General features: G+C 42.4%; 2 protein-coding genes across 3 annotated transcripts in view; both read right to left on the reverse strand.

The window, feature by feature from the left end:
* GRIN3A (glutamate ionotropic receptor NMDA type subunit 3A) overlaps positions 1–19,539 on the reverse strand; it is a 290,587-nt gene that overhangs the window by 16,334 nt on the left and 254,714 nt on the right. The window lies entirely within an intron of this gene.
* On the reverse strand, positions 11,282–11,794 carry PPP3R2 (protein phosphatase 3 regulatory subunit B, beta). Its single transcript, XM_030292704.1, has one exon. The coding sequence runs from the start codon at positions 11,792–11,794 to the stop codon at positions 11,282–11,284; it is 513 nt and encodes a 170-aa protein (XP_030148564.1).

The raw sequence follows: 19,539 nt of genomic DNA on the forward strand, positions 1-19,539 counted from the left end.
CACGTTGATATAAGCTAACTCCCCCCCCCCCCCGACACACACTGGAAACTGCTTCTCATAGTCTTTCTCATCAAAGAATCTCCATCCTTGAAATTGCTCAGGCCAAAAACCTTAGAGTCATCTTTGACTCCTCTTTCTTTAGTCTTCCATACCTAGGGTGGCTGCAAATATGGTGGACCCTACCTTCAAAGTTTACCCAGAGTCTGATGGCTTTCCACCACCTCCACCGGCCACTCTGGTCTATGCCACCATCATCTCTTACCTAGCCTAATGAAATAGCCTTCTATTTGATTCCCTGACCCCCTCAATCTGTCTTCTGCACAGGATTCAGCTTAACCTCCTCAAAATACCATGTCATTCAATGACTGGTGACAGTATTCCATCTCATATAGAGTAAACATCAGAGTCCTTACAATGGTCTACATGACCTTCCATGATTTAGGCCCACACTTCCTGACTTCATATCCTTCTCTCACTTGTTCATTCTGCTTAGCTACTTGGGCTTCCTCATGCTTCTTTAAGTCTACGGAGCAGGTGAGGGTCTTCGTTTTCTGTTCTCTCTGCCTATAACTCTTTAGCCAGTAATCAATACTGTTCCTTCCCCACATTTTCTGCAAGTCTCTATTCAAATGTCATTTATCAGTAAAGTCTACCCTAACCGTGTGGTTAAAAAGGCAAATCTTGGGGCCTCTGGGTGGCTCAGCCGGTTGAGCATCTGACTTCAGCTCAGGTAATGATCTCGAGGTTCGTGAGTTGGAGACTTGCGTCGGGCTCTCTGCTGACAGCTCCAAGCCTTGAGCCTGCTGCGGATTCTGTGTCTCTCTCTCCCTCTCTGCCCCTCCCCTGCTCACACTCTGTCTCTCAAAAATGAATAAACATTAAAAAATTTTATTTTTAAAAAGACAAATCCTGCCCTTCTACCTTTCTTTCCTGGATACAACCTATCCCCCTCGCTGTTCTTTTTCCCTACTGAGATAATATATATAGGTTTATTGCCTATTTTGCTCCTCAAGTAGAATGTAAGCTCTAAGAGGCCAGGGATTTTGCCCATTTTGTTCTGAGCATACACTAATTGCCTAGAGCAGTGCCTAGCATTTGCTAGGTGTTCAATTAATATTTTTTGAATGGATGAAAGTGTATGAAAGCTGGAATCTTTTTTTTTTTTTTTAATAATGTAAATGTACACAGAATTTTACCCCAAACACTTTCGTATATCTCAGGAGATTTTTAGAATAATTCTGTGAAGGGAAAGACAGAGATGGATATTCTCGATTGATAGATAAGAAAACAGGCCCGGAGACCTTGGAGAACTTGCCATCCTGACTTCTAATGCCAGTGTTCATCATTCATCACTCTGGGGACCTCACTGGGGGGAAATATATTTACAATTAAAAAAGTAAAAAATTGGAGACAGAATGTAATGATTTTAGCTGGCTTGTGTATATTGTACTGATTTTATTCCCTTCATGTAGTTTTGGTGGGTCTACCAATCACAGATTCCCTGTTCTTTGGTCCCCTAATGCCAAGCATGTGACCCAAGGTAAAACCAATTTGCATTTGAAGCAGAGACTTTTGGCATGGAAAGTGGGTGAGGCTGAGTCATTTCCAATGTCAATGCCTCAAAGGCATAGGCCCCTATTTCCTGCCACTAACATCCCTTGAATCCCCTCTCATCAGTTACTCTTTCTTACTCCAAAACATCGAGTTCCCCGCTATTCTTTTGATAATCTCTTCTTTTCCCCTTGCTTAAATTAATCTGTTGCTTGCAACCAAAGAATCTGAGCTGACAGACTGCTTTAAAGGATTAAGTTCCTCTAGCTCTGAGGTACAAATACAATCTCTCTTGATATAGACTTTATTTCTCATGCAGAACGCTGAAATGAATGGGTGAGCCTGTTCTAGGCAGATTTCTCTGACAGGGTGAGGCTTTGCTTTTCTCTGCCTCCAAAAGCTTAGTGTATAGTAGGTGCTCAATAAATAGCTTATTAAAAACAGTATATATCTGAAAAGAAACTTAGTTATAATTACTCTCATGATTTCCAACACCTTGTAAATATGCTTCTCTCAGAGCAAAATAACTACAAGAACCAGGGGAGATCATTTCATATTTCAGTGATTTAGTGCTTTAAACTTTGCATGGTCTCCTCTTTGAGTCTGCAAAACCCAATCCTGGTGTTCACAATAATTTTCGTTGTTCTTAAAAAAATTTTTTTTAATTTTTTTTTTGAGAGAGAGACAGAGAGAGCAAGCAGGGGAGGGAGAGTGAGAATCCCAAGCAGGCTCCACACTGTCAGCACAGAGCTAGCCTAGATGTGGGGCTTGAATTCGCAAACCATGAGATCATGACCTAAGCTGAAACCAAGAGTCGGACGCTTAACAGACTGAGCCACTCAAGTGCCCCTTTCGATTTTCTTTCCTAAGAACAGCCCCTACTCCTGTTCTTATTAAAGAAAAACAAAAGGGGTGCCTGGGTGGCTCAGTCGGTTAAATGTCTGACTTAAGCTCAGGTTATGACCTCACGGCTCGTGGATTTGAGCCCCGTGTCAGGCTCTGTGCTGACAGTGGAGCCTGCTTCAGATTCTGTGTTTCCCTCTCTCTCTGCCCTTCCCCACTCACACTCTCTCTCTCTCAAAAATAAACATTAAAAAAAAAAAAAAAAGAACAGGAGTAGGTGGGGGGAATAATGGTTTTAGTGAGAGGTAAAGAAAAGAAAGGCTGTGGAGCTTCTGAAATATGGATGACTCCTAGATACTTGGAAGCAAGATGAGTAGGAAGCAAATGCTGTTTCTAATTTAGAAAACCTGATTTATATATATATATTTGCCACCCACTCTTTTGACCAGAAGAACAGCAGCTCAATAAATTTGGCAGATTCATTGTTGCGTCTATACATACTACCTCTGAGGGTAGTCTGAGCTGTCAGCACAAAGCCTGACACGGGGCTCAAACCCACAGACCGCAAGATCATGACCTGAGCCCAACTGGGCTGCTTAACTGACTGAGCCACCCAGGAGCCCTTACCTCTGTCTTCTTTAACCTGGAATCTGCTTAATGGCTCTGTCACCATGGCACTGCCCATGCTGCTGAAGAAATTCTCTCCCTGTTGCTTACATTTCCCAAGCCCCTGTTCCTTCTAGGCTTTGACAACCATTTTTCAGCTTTGGACCTGGTGCTCAATTTGCCACATTAGCTCCATTGTGCAGTCTTTTGAAAATCTAAATTTATTATTAAAACAACTCAGAAAAATATTTCTAAAACTTAGAGATGATTAACCATAATCCTTTTCCTATACAAATACTTTCTTGTTTAAAAAAATATTTTAGGGGCACCTGGGTGGCCCCGTGGGTTGAGTGTCTGACTTCCAGTCAGGTCATGATCTCTCAGTTAGTGAGTTCAAGCCCCACATCAGGCTCACTGCTATCAGCCTGTCAGTGAAGTGCACTGCTTTGGACCCTCTGTCCCCCTCTCTCTATCCCTCTGCCTCTTGCACTCTCCCAAAAATAAATACAAAAATTTTTTTTAATTTTTCAGTAATCTCTACACCCAACATGGGGCTTGTGAGAAATAAGCCACTGACCCAATCAAAGGAGGGACACGGATACTAGGAGCACAGTGAAGTGAGGCTTTAATCAACGTTCTTGCAAGAGTGTGTCTGATGGGCAGGCACACTTGGGGCAGTTACAGCAGACAATCTATCTCCTAGCTTGCAAGTCCCTCCCCTGGCTCCTCATTGGCTGAGTACTACAGAGGTTACAGCCTTATGCAGACATCACCTATGTCCTATGCCTACTAAGGCAAAAAGTAGTCTGATTGGAACAAATGCACATTCCCTGAGGTGATGCAGAGACTTTTGGTCCCTCTCCCCTTTGTTCTTTGGTTCATGCTTATTGCAAAGGCCATGAAAATAAGCCTGGTGAAGCAGAGATGGGAAGAAGAACCAGGAAGTGAAGGGCTCAAGGGTTTGGGACTCCATTATGGGGGAGGGAGAGCTTCATATATATATATTTCCAATAGGTTGTAAACCTACTGTTAATTAGACAGCACAGCTTTTGTTTGCTTTTTCTGAAAATGAATCATCTCCCTTCCTTCTCACAGGGCTCAAACTCACAAACCCAAGGTCAACAGTCTCATGCTCTACCAACTGAGCCAGCCAGACGACCCTACAAATACTTTCTTTCAATTCTTCATTTTCTCTTCTGAACTGCATATGAACCATACACATATGTATTTTCCAGAGTTATATAACCATAACATATAACAATCATCCTTTTTAAAAAACAATACAATTTTTTAAAAATGTGAGTTTAGTCATTTTACTAATTTTAATGACTCTATATTATCACCTATTATTTATCATAATTGACAGCTAATCTCAAACTGTCAAGTGTTTGATTTTCTTTAATATTATTCATTATACATACACGATAAATATTGCTGCAACAAAAAATAATTTGTGTATAGCATTTAAAAATTGTTTGTGCTTCTCTGACATACATATTGCAATGGGTGATATTAACAGGTTAGAGAGTATAACCATTCTGATGCCTTGTAGTGTGTGAAACAGCCCTCACAAAATGTGAAGAAAATCATTCCCAGGGCTGCCACAATGCACAGATTGCTCACATTCTTGCCAAGCCTGTTTCTTTTTTTTTTTTTAAGTTTATTTATTTTTGAGAGTGAGAGAGAGACAGAGTGTGAGTGGGGGAGGGGCAGAAAAAGGGAGACAGAATCCGAAGCAGGCTCCAGGCTCTGAGCTGTCAGCACAGAGCCTGATGTGGGGCTCGAACCCACAGACTGCGAGATCAAGAGCTGAGCCGAAATTGGATGCTCAACCGACTGAGCCACCCAGGCACCCCAAGCCTGTTTCATAATTAATCATTTTTTCCTGTTTTAAATGTTCTGATTTGTATTTATTTAGTGAGGCTAACTATTTTTTGATGTTTGTTTTTCCTATCTCCTTTTGTATGAATACTATATTTGTATCCTTTGCCAATTATAGATTTCAGAAAGGTGAGGCTTTTTACTGGAAAAAGCTATTAACCTCTTTCCAAACATGTTATTTATGTTTCTCTAATTTTTAAGTTTTACCGTTAGCTTTGTTTTGTGAGATTTTATTATACAGAAGTTTGAAATTTTATATGGTGCATTTATTTTGACTATTATAAATTCTTCTATTGTTTCTGTTGGTACAAGAGTATCAGTTGGGATAAATGTTTTATGAGCAGTTGCTGTATTTCTGAAAAATAACAAGCACTTTAATCCATCCTGAGCTTTTGTACTAAAGAGTGGAACACGTTATTTTCTCTTTGTTGAGACTTTGCATTTCAGCTCCTTGCTTCAGAGGTGCCTTAGCCAATGAAAGCTCACACTCATCTCGGGGTGGCATGCATTCCTTTATGATATGGGCTTTGATTTAAAATTTTCAGATTTTAAAAATATTGGAAAATAAAAAAATCGTGAGGACGGGGACGCATGGGTGGCTCAGTCAGTTAAGTGTCCAAGTCTTGGCTCAGGTCATGATCTCATGGCTCGTGAGATCGAGCCCCACGTCAGCCTCTGTGCTAACAATGTGGAGCCTGTTTGGGATTCTCTCTTTCCCTCTTTCTCTGCCTCCCTCCTGCTCGCATGCCTGTGAGCTCTCTCTCTCTCTCTCTCTCTCTCTCTCTCAAAATAAATAAACAAACATTAAAAATTTGTGAGGACAAACATCATGTAAAGCGAACAACAAAAAATTCACTGGTGGGTCAGAGTAAGCCTCTGAACTGTCAGGTTGTATGCAGCCTTCTGGCTGCTGGTGTCCCTTCAGTGTTCTGTTTTTTCATTGTGAATCAGCTAATGCCTTTAAAGCTGACACATGATTTGCTGCTCTTCACACAGTCACCAGCCTTTGGGATAGCTACAGTAGCAAATATGAAAGGAGAGGGGTCCAGTTCTGATTCCCAGTCTAGTGGCCTGACTTTTATGATGTCACCTTGTCCTTAAAAACACCCAAACCTCTTCCTTTTTGAGGCATGCAAAATAGACAAAACACAGTAACTGTACCAATGGCCTCCTACATGCTAACAGAGAGAATCAATAGCATAGAGAAGTGAAGAATAGAATTTGTAACTAAACAACACAAAAATTTCCTGAGCGTTCTCCCTGAGAATGTATCTAAAGCATGATAGACTTAAGAGGATAAACCAACAGTGCTAAGGCTGTATTTTCTCCTGTGTTTAAAAAAAAGAGGTGTTTAGTGGTTTGGGATTACAACATATGGTAGAGAGCAGAGGCAATTCATTAATATAGGATTCCTAACAACATATTGTTACTGATCTGTACAGCTGCGGAGTATATTGGTTGCTGTTATCAGTTTAATCTAAATACTGTCACTTATTTTTCAAAATGAGATGAAGGTAGAAGATAACTTAAGACTGTCTTGCTTAAATGACATGTCAGATAAAGGGCTAGTATCCAAAATCTAGAAAGAACTTACCAAACTCAACACCCAAAAAATGAATAATCCAGTGAAGAAATGGGCAAAAGACATGAATAGACAGTCTACTTCTCCAAAGAAGACATCTAGATGGCTGACACATGAAAAAATGCTCCACATCACTCATCATCAGGGAAATACAAATCAAAACCACAATGAGATACCACCTCACAGCTGTCAGAATGGCAAACATTAACAACTCAGGCAACAACAGATGTTGGCGAGGATGGGGAGAAAGAGGATCTCTTTTGCACTGCTGGTGGGAATGCAAACTGGTGCAGCCACTCTGGAAAATAGTATGGAGGTTCCTCAAAAGATTAAAAATAGAACTACCCTACACCCAGCAATTGCACTACTAGGTATATATCCAAGGGATACAGGTGTGCTGTTTTGAAGGGGCACATGCACCCCAATGTTTATAGCAGCACTACTGACAATAGCCAGAGTATGGAAAGAGCCCATAATGTCCATCGGCAGATGAACGGATAAAGAAGATGTGGTATATATGTATACACACACACACACACACACACACACACACACAATGGAGTATTACTTGACAATCAAAAAGGATGAAATCTTGCCATTTGCAACTATATAGATGGAACTGGAGGGTATTATGCTAAGCGAAATTAGTCAGAGAAAGACAAATATCATATGACTTCACTCATATGAGGACTTTAAGACAGAAAACAGATGGACATAAGGGAAGGGAAACAAAAATAATATAAAAACGGGGATAAAACCTAAAAGACTCCTAAATATAGAGAATAAAGAGGGTTGCTGGAGGGGTTGTGGGAGGGGGGATAGGCTAAATGGGTAAGGGGCATTAAGGAATCTACTCCTGAAATCATTGTTGAACCATGTGCTAACTTGGATGTAAACTGAACAATAAATTAAAAAACTTTTTTAATCTTTTCTAAAAAAAAAAAAAAAAAAAGAAAAAGGACTGCCTTGCCTAACTCTTCCCACCCGCCGGCCGCAATGTGCAGAATGAAAGTGGAGGGGGCTGCTTGCTTCTTGACAGTTCATACCTTTGCTGAAAACTGAGGCTTGATTACATTAATAAGACTATCAGAGGGGAGCCTGGGTTAAGCGTCCGACTGCCTGGGGCAGTCGGTTAAGTGTCCGACTTCGGCTCAGGTCATGACCTTGTTGTTTGTGGGTTCGAGCCCTGCATCGGGCTCTGTGTTGACAGCTCAGAGCCTGGAGCCTGCTTCAGATTCTGTTTCTCCCTCTCTGTCCCTCCCCCACTTGCTCTCTGTCTGTCTCTCAAAGATAAATAAATGTTAAAAAAAAATCAAAAACAAAAAAAGACTATCAGAAATAATCTGAAGTGGGTAAATATATCTGAAGTGGGTAAATACAAGAACTATAAAAAATAGGTGGCAATGTGGTGAGGTGGAAAAAGGTCAGTGTTTGGGGTCAGAAAGCCTGGTTTAGGTTCTTCCTTTGCCATTCACCAGCTGGGAGACCTTGGAGAAGATTCTAGATCTCTCTACAGCATCATCTGTTAAACTGAATGATGGCACCTACTTCACAGTGTTGTTATGACTAAATGATATAACAAATGTAACAATACCTGGGACAGGTGTTCAGTAGGTATTAACTACCATTATCACCCCAAGAAGCTGTACAGAACTAGATTTGTTGGCAACCGACAACAGAAAAATCAGAGTATTCTAACTTGGAAATGAATGTGATCTTTCTTCCAAAATATCTATACAACCAAACACCTATACAGCCAGATCTTTCCAATTGCTGAAGCTAGGAACAGGCTCTCAGTTCAAGGTCATTGCCATAAAGCCCTGACTGATTGAGCAATTAGCTTGTTAATTCTAGCCAGTCCAAAAGCTGAAATATTTTTCCTCTTCTTGTTAAATTTAAACATGTAATCCAACATGTTTCAAACCCTTGGCCATAATTTAAAATTTCTGTATTTTAATGTGCACACTGCAGAGTACATAAATAATGTCTCCGAGAGGCCTTCTTGGCTAACACTACCATGCTCGCTTTCCTCATGCAAAGTTTCCTCCACAAAAATCAAATAGGTTGGGCTTGAATGAGAGTCTTTTATTTTTTAAAAAACATTTTAATAGACTATTTGAAGAACAGGTTTACAGAAATGTGTAGAAAGTATAAAACGTTTGCATATATCCCTTCTTGCCTACACAGCTTCAGTTAGTAACTTCTTCAAGGGGTGCATTTCTTTCAAGTGATGGACCAACTTGATAGGTTTATTGTTAACTAAATTGCGTCATTTACATTAGGCCCACTCTTTGTGTCGTGCCTTTTATGGAGTTTTCCAAAATGGGCAATGTCATATATTCATCATTAGAGTATCATACAGAACAGTTTTGCACTCCTAAATATGCCCTGTGCTCCACCCGTCTATCTTTCTCTCCTTCGGGGCTTCTGGCAACCTCTGACCTGATCTTTTTATCAGAATGAGGGTCTTTCATTTTAACTTTCTCCAGTCAAGAAGTCTTTGTTCCTTCTGCAAATGAGAGGGTGGGAAGGACTATGACATTGCTTCCTTTCTGGATTAGGATTACACAAATATTCAGTTAATTTTAGAGTTGTGTGGCTGAGTACTAAATAAGTGTTCAAAAAGAACCAATAGGCCTCCTGTTTCATATATATATATATATATATATATATATATATATGTACACACACACACACACACACACACACACACACATATATATGAATGGAATGGAAGGGAATTAGAATGAACCCATTGTGTTCTAGGCACTTTACATGTTTTATTTATTTTTATTTATTTTTTTAGTAGGCTCTACACCTACTCACAACGCCTAGATCAAGAATCGTATGGTCTACTGACTGAGACAACCATGTTTTATCTTTTCGAATCCTCTAAATAACCATAGGAGAGATCCTTGTTTTAATTAGGAGAAAGGACACTGAGAGGTTAAGAAACTTGCTCGTGCTCACACAGCTAATAAGTGACTGTCATAAAAACCTAGTTGTAAATGAATCCAAACCCAGTTGTGTCTGAACCTTTGAATGATGTTATCCTGCAATAGGGGTATGACTCCTAACACTACAGGGTTGGTACCATTTACTAATCATTAATACATTAGGACCGCACAGGAATTAAGGGGACAAAGAGTCCTATCTTTTGTGGTTCCAAGACAATCTACTAAATAAAAAGTCGGGGAGCCTTTGGCAGATGGGTGCCCTGACAGTAATTAAAATTGTGGACTTATTTTTCTTACTTTTGTTTTTTCAAGACTAGCTACTGTCTTCTTCAAAACATAGAAATAATAATATCTTTCAAATAGATCTTCCTCATCCTGAGCAACGTCACCTGAGTTTTGTCCAGTGTAGGGAGAGTATGTCTCATTGTCCTGGTGTTCTGAGACCAGGGGGAGTGTCCACTCTGAGGAAGAGGATTGGTGGGAAGTGGCAGATGCTGGGACCAAGGACAGCTTGTTTTCTGAGAACTGACAGTAAGTGGGGCCTTGGAGAGCTGGTAACATCTGGGATACAGGCAGTGGTAGATTTACTGGTACGATGGTTCTCCAAACAACAAAACAAAAACCTTTTGCTCCTTTCTGTGATATACTAGTTCCACCACAACCAATTTCAAACTATCGACATGACATCACTGAACACAGGGGCAGGAAGAGATGCATACACACCGATCCAGTGTGAACAGGCTCTGGTACACCCTTTGGCTGCAGATTTATTAGGGTGTGAGGAATGAAAAGTCCTCCCTTCTCTCAGTTTCCCTGCCAGGCCCCAGGTCTTATGTTTAAAGCTAAGTTTTAGTCAGTGCAGACAGCATTCCCCCTGCCTGCTGCCGAGATATGTTTGCCCATCTCTTCACCTTTTGAGTACCAGGAGCAACACCACTTCAGCATCCCAGGGGAAGCCCGCTGCAGCTGAGATCTTCACTGACTCTGCCTTGTGGGAAGAACGACTCTGAATCTGTCCCCTTCCCTTTAATTGGGGGTTGGTGGGTGGTGGTGAGTTTTGGAGGTGAGAGCTTTCTAAGAAGGTCCCTGCCCTGTCTGTCTGGAAGCAACCTTAACCAAACTTAATATTGGGGGCGGGTAGTCCATCCTGAAAGACTGACCACCACTGAGGCTAATAGTTGGGCTGGGCATTCAGTCCAGGCTTAGTATTTCTTACAAGAGCCCTGAGACCAGCCTCTGGGCAGGAGCTGGAACAATGAGAGAGGAGGAGCCCTCCAGACATGCTCAGGGATTTCTGGATGAAGATGGGAAGGGGGCTGCAGCCTGGGAAAGGGAAGGATGGGCTTTCCCTATCCAGAGAGAGCTGCTTAAAAGGTGCTCAGCCAAGAGAAATATATTTATTCCTGCTGCCACAATAGGAAGTTAACAATCTGTCAAAAAATACCTGGATACCACAGATAAATGAAAGTAGTTCACGTAACACCTGACTGAAATTGTGCAGTTTTCTCCACGTACAAGCATGAGAAGTAGAGGCAAAGAAGTGTATATATTCTTATTTTTGAAGTTTTCAACTTCTTCTTGACTCTTTATAGTTTGGTTTCTGGATCAAAGCAAAGAAAAAGACGTTTATAAAAGCCATTTGTTTTTCTTTCCCCACCACGCTCCTCTGGGGTGTTACCCTGAATCACTGAGAGAAGAATTAATAACACCGAGCTGGTCATGAGGTTCACGTTAGACAATGTGGCTTCACAAAGAGAAACACTTCCAAATAAGTCAAGAGAGACGTGCTGGGCTGCCTGGAGCTGATCTTGAAAGAGACAGGTTAAGTGAGAGTTGGTGGGTGGTGCTCTTAAAAAAAGGCTCACACAATTACCACCAACTTCTTGTGGACCTCCAGGTTTCCGACCACCGCACTGAATTGCTCGAAGGATATTCTCCCGTCGCCATCCCTGTCCAGGATGATGATGGTTTTGTCCACGATCTGCTGTAACTGCCAGTCTTGCAGGTTGTTCCCCACCATCATCTTCAGCACCTGGAACAGCTCCCCGTTGGAAATGTAGCCGTCTTTATCCATGTCGTAGATGCTGAAGGCAAACCTCAACTTCTGCTCCTCGTCCCCCCTGACGCTGAACTGGGAGGTCCCCACGACGAACTCCTCAAAGTCCACCTCTCCATTGCCGTCGGTGTCGAAGACGTCGATCACTCGCTGCACCAACGGGTTCTGCCGCAGCTCGGGCAGGGACAAGAACTCGTCCACGCTCAGAGAGCCCGAACAGTCCAAGTCCAGCTTCTTAAACCTCTTGCTCAGCCTTTTAATTTCATCGTGGTTGAAGTGGGAGCACATCTCCGTCGGGTAACTAGCTTCATTTCCCATCGTGGATGCAGGCACCCGTTCTCAGGGGCGGTGGGCGCGGGCGGGTTCAGGCTGGACAGTTGCGCGGTGGGAGGGCGAGGCTGGCTTGGAGGGCTCGCGGGACACCCACGACCAGACGGAACAGGGAGGGAGCGGGGAGGGGACACGGAGCGGAGGGGGAGAAGCCCGGAGGATGGGTAGGAGAGAGTGGAGGGTGGAGCGGGGTGGGGATAGGTGTGGGGGCTTGGGGGGGGGGTGGTGGATGGATGCCCAGCACAGCAAGGCTGAGAGGATGCCACGCCCTCCTTCCTTCCCTCCACCACTGGTGGTTTTCTCCCTAGCCCCCTTGCTAGTATTTTATCTTCTCACTTTCTCTCTTTTCCTTAGAAAGTAAATTCCAACGGGGCAGTATCCCCAGCACAGGGCCTGACATGCAGTATGTACTTAATAAACATACATATCAAATAACTGAGTGAGCAGCAGTCAAGGGCTCTTTATGCAAGCCTCGTGTAAGGTCTAAATGAGATGATACATCAAAGTCTTGGTGGTTATACATACTTCCTAAATTCTCCGGGGGAGGGGAAGCCACAATTGACATCCTTCCTATGGTGGTCACTGACCTGTTTCAGGACATGGGGTTCAGGGTCTTTGTAAGAGACCACCCAGATGTCACACATAATTTCTCACATGGATCACTTATAGGCAGTAACATATTCCTGAGGAGTACACACAATGCTGAACTCAGGGCATTTTTCAAGAAGACACAGTTCCCAAGAATACAGCCTTGGTCGTTCTATTACTTGGAATCCGTCATCTTGGCCTTCATCTTTGTTGAACTGGTGCCTGGTGGCTCTCCTGCTTTGGGAATGGCTGTAATGTGCCCAGAGAAGCCTTTTGCAGGTTTTGAGAGTGACAGTGGCCCTTACACTGTCTCTTCTCCCTTTGCTTAAACTGGATTTGTCCTTTCTGTTAAAGATTAATCTCACACGCTGCCCCTCCCTCCCCATATTCCTTTTTCCTTTAGGAGCACATCAGTTATCCCAAATGCATAAGAAATAAACATGATTCCAGAGCAAATTTGATTCAAAGGGACGAGGGGGAACCCCAGGCCACTAAATCAAACTGAAGGGGGCAAACATTCACTTAAAAAATGTTAGCACCTCCTTTGTGCTTTAAGTAAAGCCAAAATAACACTTTAGAGGCAAGCATGCTTAAACTGGCACAAACAAAGCCATGGGATGAATACCTCACCACAAGATCTAGACAGCTTAAGGAAAAGAAAGACAAGGTCTGTAGGCTAAAATATTTAACTTACTAAATTATTATCCCAACTGACTGAATTAACTACATCTGAAAGAAACATGATAGGGTGGGAAAAAAAAATCTAAGAACAACCCAGCATCAGATCTGAAAACTGCCCACTTAGTAGCAGTAAATCCTTACACCTTGAAAAACATCAGTTTTCCCACCTGTAAAATGGGGCTAATAATACATTTTGTACAGCTGGATGAGGATTAAAGCTGATATTACCCAAAATGACAAAACATTATCGTTGTTATTATTGTTATTATTATTATTATTATTATTATTACTAATTTCAGTACTATTTAGCCTGCAGGTAGAGATAAGGTCTTAAAGAACAGCGGCGGCCTGGGCACTCATGTGTATGGATGTCATTTGATGAGCACCCTTGTGCACCTTTTACAGTATGCTACTCACTGCTCTCACACTTTATCAGCAGCAACTTTGGCTCCTCTGGTTCAGCACACTCCTTGAGGACTGCCTGCAGACCTCCTATTGCAGGCTAGAGGAACACAGCGACCAACCTCACTGGCCCATCAAGCACCCTTACAGAGCCCTCACCAACTTTCCCCTGGTGGGCATCACTTGGAAAGGAGTTATTCATGTGGGAAACTTTTAGTAAGCGTATTCCTCTATGTGTCTTATTAGGAAGTAGTGAGGGGTCGTGGAGAGAGCATAAGAATTCAATAGACCAAGTTCTAGTCTTTGTTCTGCCCTGATTAGCTGTGAGCCCTTAGAGGAGCCATTACTGTCCCAGCCTCCGTGTCCTAAACTGTACAACGGTGATAGTAATTGTAACTGCCTTCTCCATTGCATGTGGTTATTCTGAGAGAAAGATGACGGAGTGCATGTAGAAATGTTACATAAGAGAAGTATTGTCACAAGAGTTACCTAATGGTCAAACAGATGGTATCAGGAAGATGGTACCACTTCACTGAAATAATTCAGTGTGCACCCAAGAAGTGCCCTACTCCTGCCTTGCAGAGGATGTAACCTCATGCTGATCTTAGGTTTTAGTCAATGTGCAGTTGAGTTCCCCACTGTGCCACTGTCCTCGGGCATTATTATGGGGCTCAGTGCCATGGTTTCAATTTTCTCTGGCTGTTATCCTCAGTCATTTTCACTGTTACTCTTTCTGTTTATTACTGTGGAGGGATCTGGACTGTCAGACATTCATTGCAGTAAGTAAATTAAAAGGGTTGACTGATTGTTTTGGAAGAAATCAGGAGCCTGATGGCACTTCCATTTCAGCAAGCCATTCCCCCCCCCCCCAAACATTCAGGTAAAGAACTATGAGATGGTTGTGTGCAAAAATAACTGACATTGGGAAATAAAACCAACAGAAATGGAAGTGAGGAGTCCTGTGGCTCACTTAAACCTTCATCTTCCAAGTTAGTCAGGAGAATGGGTTTCTGAGCAGTATCACACAGCCATTCTGGGAGCTTCACAGGTGGTTGTTGACCTTGACCTGGAAGCCTTCACCTATCTGTGATGTTGCCAATCACCATACTGGCCCATCCTTACAGACTGTGGAGCCACTCAGCCCTGAGGTTAAAACCTTTTCTGAGCATCAGATTTCTCATCTGCAAAAAGCAGGAATAATATAATGGTGTCACGGTGTTATTTTAGGTTTAGGTGAGAGAACATCTACAATAATAAAGCCATCTACATTAGCACACCAAAACTCAGTAGGTGCTCAATACCTTTTGTACCCTATCTCCTTTCTTTTCCCTTTCTTCCTTCTTTATTTGCTTTCTCCAAAGCAGATGTTTGGCCCTGGCTATATGTGTTTATTTTTCACAAGGATGTGACAAACCTTTTTTCAAGTATATATCGAACACCTACTGTGTGCCAGGCCCTGTGCCAGCTAATGGGTCTTTAGTTGGTAAACAAGATACAGTCCCTTGAGAAATATACAGCTTTGCTATTGAGAAATCTACACTTTAATAAATAATGTGACTGCAAGGATGTAGCACTATCTGGTCAGTCTTTTATGTTTATCATGTGTATTCAAAAGGATCAAGGGTATTGTTTGATTTTCTTTTGTAATTCTGGCATGGTGTTTAATATGGGCAATGGTTTTCAATCACCGTTTTGTTATTTAACAACTCTGTGATCTTGGGCAGAGTTACTTATTTGAATCACTGCCCATCTCTAAAACAAGGACAATGATTGCTAACTCATAGCGTCATTTTCAGGATTAAACGAGATAGAGCACATAAAGAATTAGGCTCAAGGTCTAGCATATAGTAGGTACAAAAATTATAGGTGCTATAATTATTGCCTGCATTAGGTTTGCCTGGAAAATTTTAATAGATTATTTACACAAATGTAAATGCAGCTATAGTCATCATTTGTTTTCTCCATGAATGTTTATTGAACACCTACTATATGACAGGCATACAATAGTGATCTAAAGCAGATAATTTTCCAACTGTCTCTGTCCCCACAGAGCTTATAGTTTTGCAGGGAATATGGACATTAACCAAATTACCATGACCAGAAATGTTAAAGGGGTGCCTGCAGTGAGTGTTGCAGGTAAGAGGTAACACAGTAGGAATTTGTGGTGCCACAGGAGTTTACACAACGGGAATTTGATCTGGTCAGAAAGATAAACTAAACCTTTATTGGGGAAGTGATGGTCGAGCTGAAATGTCAAGGATTAGAAGAAATTAACTGGATGTTCTAGGCAGGGATGAGTGTTCCACGAAGAAGGAACTACATGTACAAAGGCCCTGGGGCAGGGGGAGCATATCAAGTAGGAGACCTTAAAAAAGGCCACTGAGGCCAGAACAGGGAAGTCAAAGGACAGCATGGTATTAGATGAAGTGAAGAAATGTCTGACTATTCCCTAGACACTGAAGAAAGTGCAACATTTATTCAATCATTCCTTACAGGGCATCATGTATCCAATCATGTTTCTTCAACATGTAGAGCATTGAGAGCATTCAGGGATGGTCCCTATTCAAAGCTTACTGACTGCTGAGTGAACTGAGGCATTAGAGTTATACTTAACTATAACACAAGATGGAAAAGATGTCATCAGAGGTATAAGAGCCAAGAACTATAAGAATTCAGAGAATTGAGAAATTGGGAAATTCCTAGCATTCTTGCTGGGAACAAATGGAGGAAGACTTTTCTTTGTAAGAAGTATTGTTTGATTCTGATGAAGGCAAGGGGGAAAGGTACCCTAACCACACGAGTGGGAAAGGGAGGAGTGGAGTTAGTAGCAACCTGTGCAGTGTGGCTGAAGTACTTGAATAAAATATCAAAGTGAAATGGACAGAACCAGATCAACAAGAGTTCTGAACGTTTGGCCAAGACATCTGGTTTCTATAGGACGCAGAAAGAGTAGCTGAAAGCACAGAAGAATGACTGAATCAGAATTTTGTTTTAGAAAGATTAATATGGCACTGTGAAGGGTGAGCTGAACAGGGGAGAGACCGACAGCTGGGAGAGCAGCTAGCAACCAAGGACCACTACATGTGCTTGTCTGGAAAATGAGAGCTTGTGCTAGGCTCTCGGCTCAACAGCTCAACAGCTAGGCTGAAAGAGGCGCTGGAGATGAAAGGAGAGGTGTATTTGTCTGCTCGGCTGTCACAGCAAAGTATCACAAACCGGGGGCTTAAGCAGAAGTTGATGGTCGCCCAGTTCTGGAGACTAGAAGTCTGAAGTCAAGATGTCAGCAGGACTATGTTCCCTCTGAGAGCCATAGAGGACTCCTCCTTTGCTTATTCTGAGCATCTGCCATTTTAATGGCAATCTTTGGCATCCCTTGGTTTGCAGCTGCATAAATCCAATTCTGCCTCACGGTCATGGTGTTCTCGCTGTGTCTATCTCTACAGAGGAACTGTCTTCTTATAAGGACATGGGTCATGCTGGATTAAGGAGCCATGCTTCTACAGTATGACCACATCTCAATTTAACTAACCGTGTCTGCAGTGACCCTATTTCCAAACCAGGACTTGTTCTGAGGTACCAGGGGATTAGTTCTTTAAGACCTCAACGTGTCTTTTTGGGGGACACAATTCAACCCATATCACCAGGCCTGAAGTCTTACTAGATAGAAGGATGAAAGGAGGGAGCAGAGGCGAGGCTCCAGATGTGATTGTATGGGCTTCTCTGGCTGACTAGTCCTGTGCTAAGATGTTGCAGGAAGCCATCTATAATGTGTGATAAGAGGGGCACATTTATGAGTCCCTGGGCTCCCCAATGATGCTGCCTTGTCATCTAGCATGTCCTGAAATCCCACCAATTCCTACAGCTGTATGGGGATAAAGTGTCTTCAGAGGCGTTGGATATGACAGAGGAAATGTGAAGGCAATTTGTCACATTGTTAGACTTGGGAACAAAGGTGAGGAACAAAAAAGATGGCTTTTCTGATAGTTGGTGACACTTCACATCATAGCCACTAGATGGCAATCTTCACACATTTCCAAGCTTTCTGTTTTGTTTCCAAGCCAGAATCTTTAGAGCGTGGAAGCAAATACTTATTAGCACAGGGAATAATTAGGGAGGAGTCTCATTTCATGTGATTCGCCTATAGATTTCAGTGTGTGGAAATCTTAAAAAGTGGAAGGAAGACTCTCTCACAGTAGCTTAACCAGTTTGAGCACTATTCATACCTTTTGGTTGCATAGTAAATAACTATTCATAAATATTCATGAGTCTATGGAACATAACCAGGGGAAAAGCAAAAACTGTTAACGGTATTTGGTCCCAGCTATAATTTATGCCCAAGCATCTCTGGTATATAAAGGAGGAGACCCTTATTCTAAGAGCTCTGTTTACTTGGTCATTAGCAAGGGTGAAGAGGGCACTCGCTAGAATTAGTTTTTCCTTGTAGTAAAATTCAAAACTTTTGTCATATATTGTAAGCAGAGAGCAACAGAGAAACAGCCCTACCTTTGTGAAGATGTGGCGTGAGAGGAAAACAACACGGGAGAATGGTAGGTCTCCAGCCTGTCCGCCCAGCAACCGCACTTTGAAAAACCACTGACCACATTTAAAGAAAAAGAGTTCCTGCTGTTGGTTTAAACATCTGATTTCAGTGCATCTTAATGATCTGCATAAACTACCTTCAGGTTTCCCCACTCAAGTCTAGAAGCTGGTTTTGAAGAAAGGAATACTATGATATAATAGCTGGTTAATCCAGCACTTACAAGGTAGAAAATTCCAGAATCATGTCTTTCTCAAGTCCTCCAGTAAAACAGTCTTCAGTTTTATAACGTATGTAACTAATACATAAGAGTCTTTATGTTGGAATTGTAAGATGCTTGTAATTATAAGATGCTTATACTTCCTGACACTGCTTTTTTGGAGATGGGTCCAAAGGGGAGGGTGCACCAACTGTAATTTCTTGCATGTGCTTGTTATTTACCACATATTTTTTCTTCTGCACACGTAGCTCTATACTTAGGGAAAGAGGAGCGAACATTTATTAAGCTAAGTATTCTTCTGAAAATAGCTCATTAAATATATTTCACTACTTATAAGGAGATTCTACTACTATCTATCCCCAGCTTGGGGGTAAGGATCTGAAGTTTTAGAAGTCGCATGGCTTGCATGGATACACAGTGATGGAGCAGGGCATCAAACCTCAGTATGTCTACTTTTGGAGCTGAAAGTCTTTTAGTTATTTCAGACTGCCTTCCATATGGAGATTTTAAAAGATACCCCTGCTCTCCTGGGTAGCAGGGGGGCTATGAGGCAGAACACAAGGAAAGGTGGCCATCTGTGATTTCAGAATCCCCGAGGAGGGCACCACTAAAAGGGCATAAAGTCGTGTCCATCCAGCATGATTGGGTGCAGTGTCTCTGGAGGATGGGGCCAAACTGCATTGCTTTCCCAGGCCTCAGTGCCTTGCTCATGCTCAGACTGGAAGGTTCCTCCTGCTACAAGGGTTACCTCCCCCAGGAAGCCTTCTCAGATTCCTTCTTCCTCTTCCATGAGTGATTCACAGGCTTGCCTGTGCTACCTCTCTCTCTTATATCTCCTGCTGCTGCCGCCCCTGTGACGGTGTGGGGTAGGGGGTTTGTTCGCAGATCTATCTCCCTGCCTCTGGCTTCTTATTCATCTCTGCATCAGCTGCACCTCGTGCAGGGCTGGCACACAGGAGTTCAGTACATGTTTGCTGATGAATGGCTGGCTGGCTGGCTGGATGAATGAATCCGTTCTGGTAGCAGAGTAAAAGAAAGTGAGGCCTTTCGGAGACTGGCCTCCCTTTCTTCATGTGCAATCCCACTCCACATCATAAAAGGACACACGTAGAGCTTTGTGCTTCTTCAGGTTTCCAGAAAGCACTACCTGGATAGGTTCCATCTGACCTTATGCTTGGCTTAAATATTAAACTTAATTACTTAGGCTATTCCAAGGGAAGCACTCAGCTGTCAAGGTGGCTCCCGACATACACGGGTTTTCAATTTAAAGCAATCTACAGTCATTAACTCTCCTTGCCTCACCAT

The sequence above is a fragment of the Lynx canadensis genome, chromosome D4 (assembly GCF_007474595.2).
Source record: "Lynx canadensis isolate LIC74 chromosome D4, mLynCan4.pri.v2, whole genome shotgun sequence".
NCBI lineage: Eukaryota > Metazoa > Chordata > Mammalia > Carnivora > Felidae > Lynx > Lynx canadensis.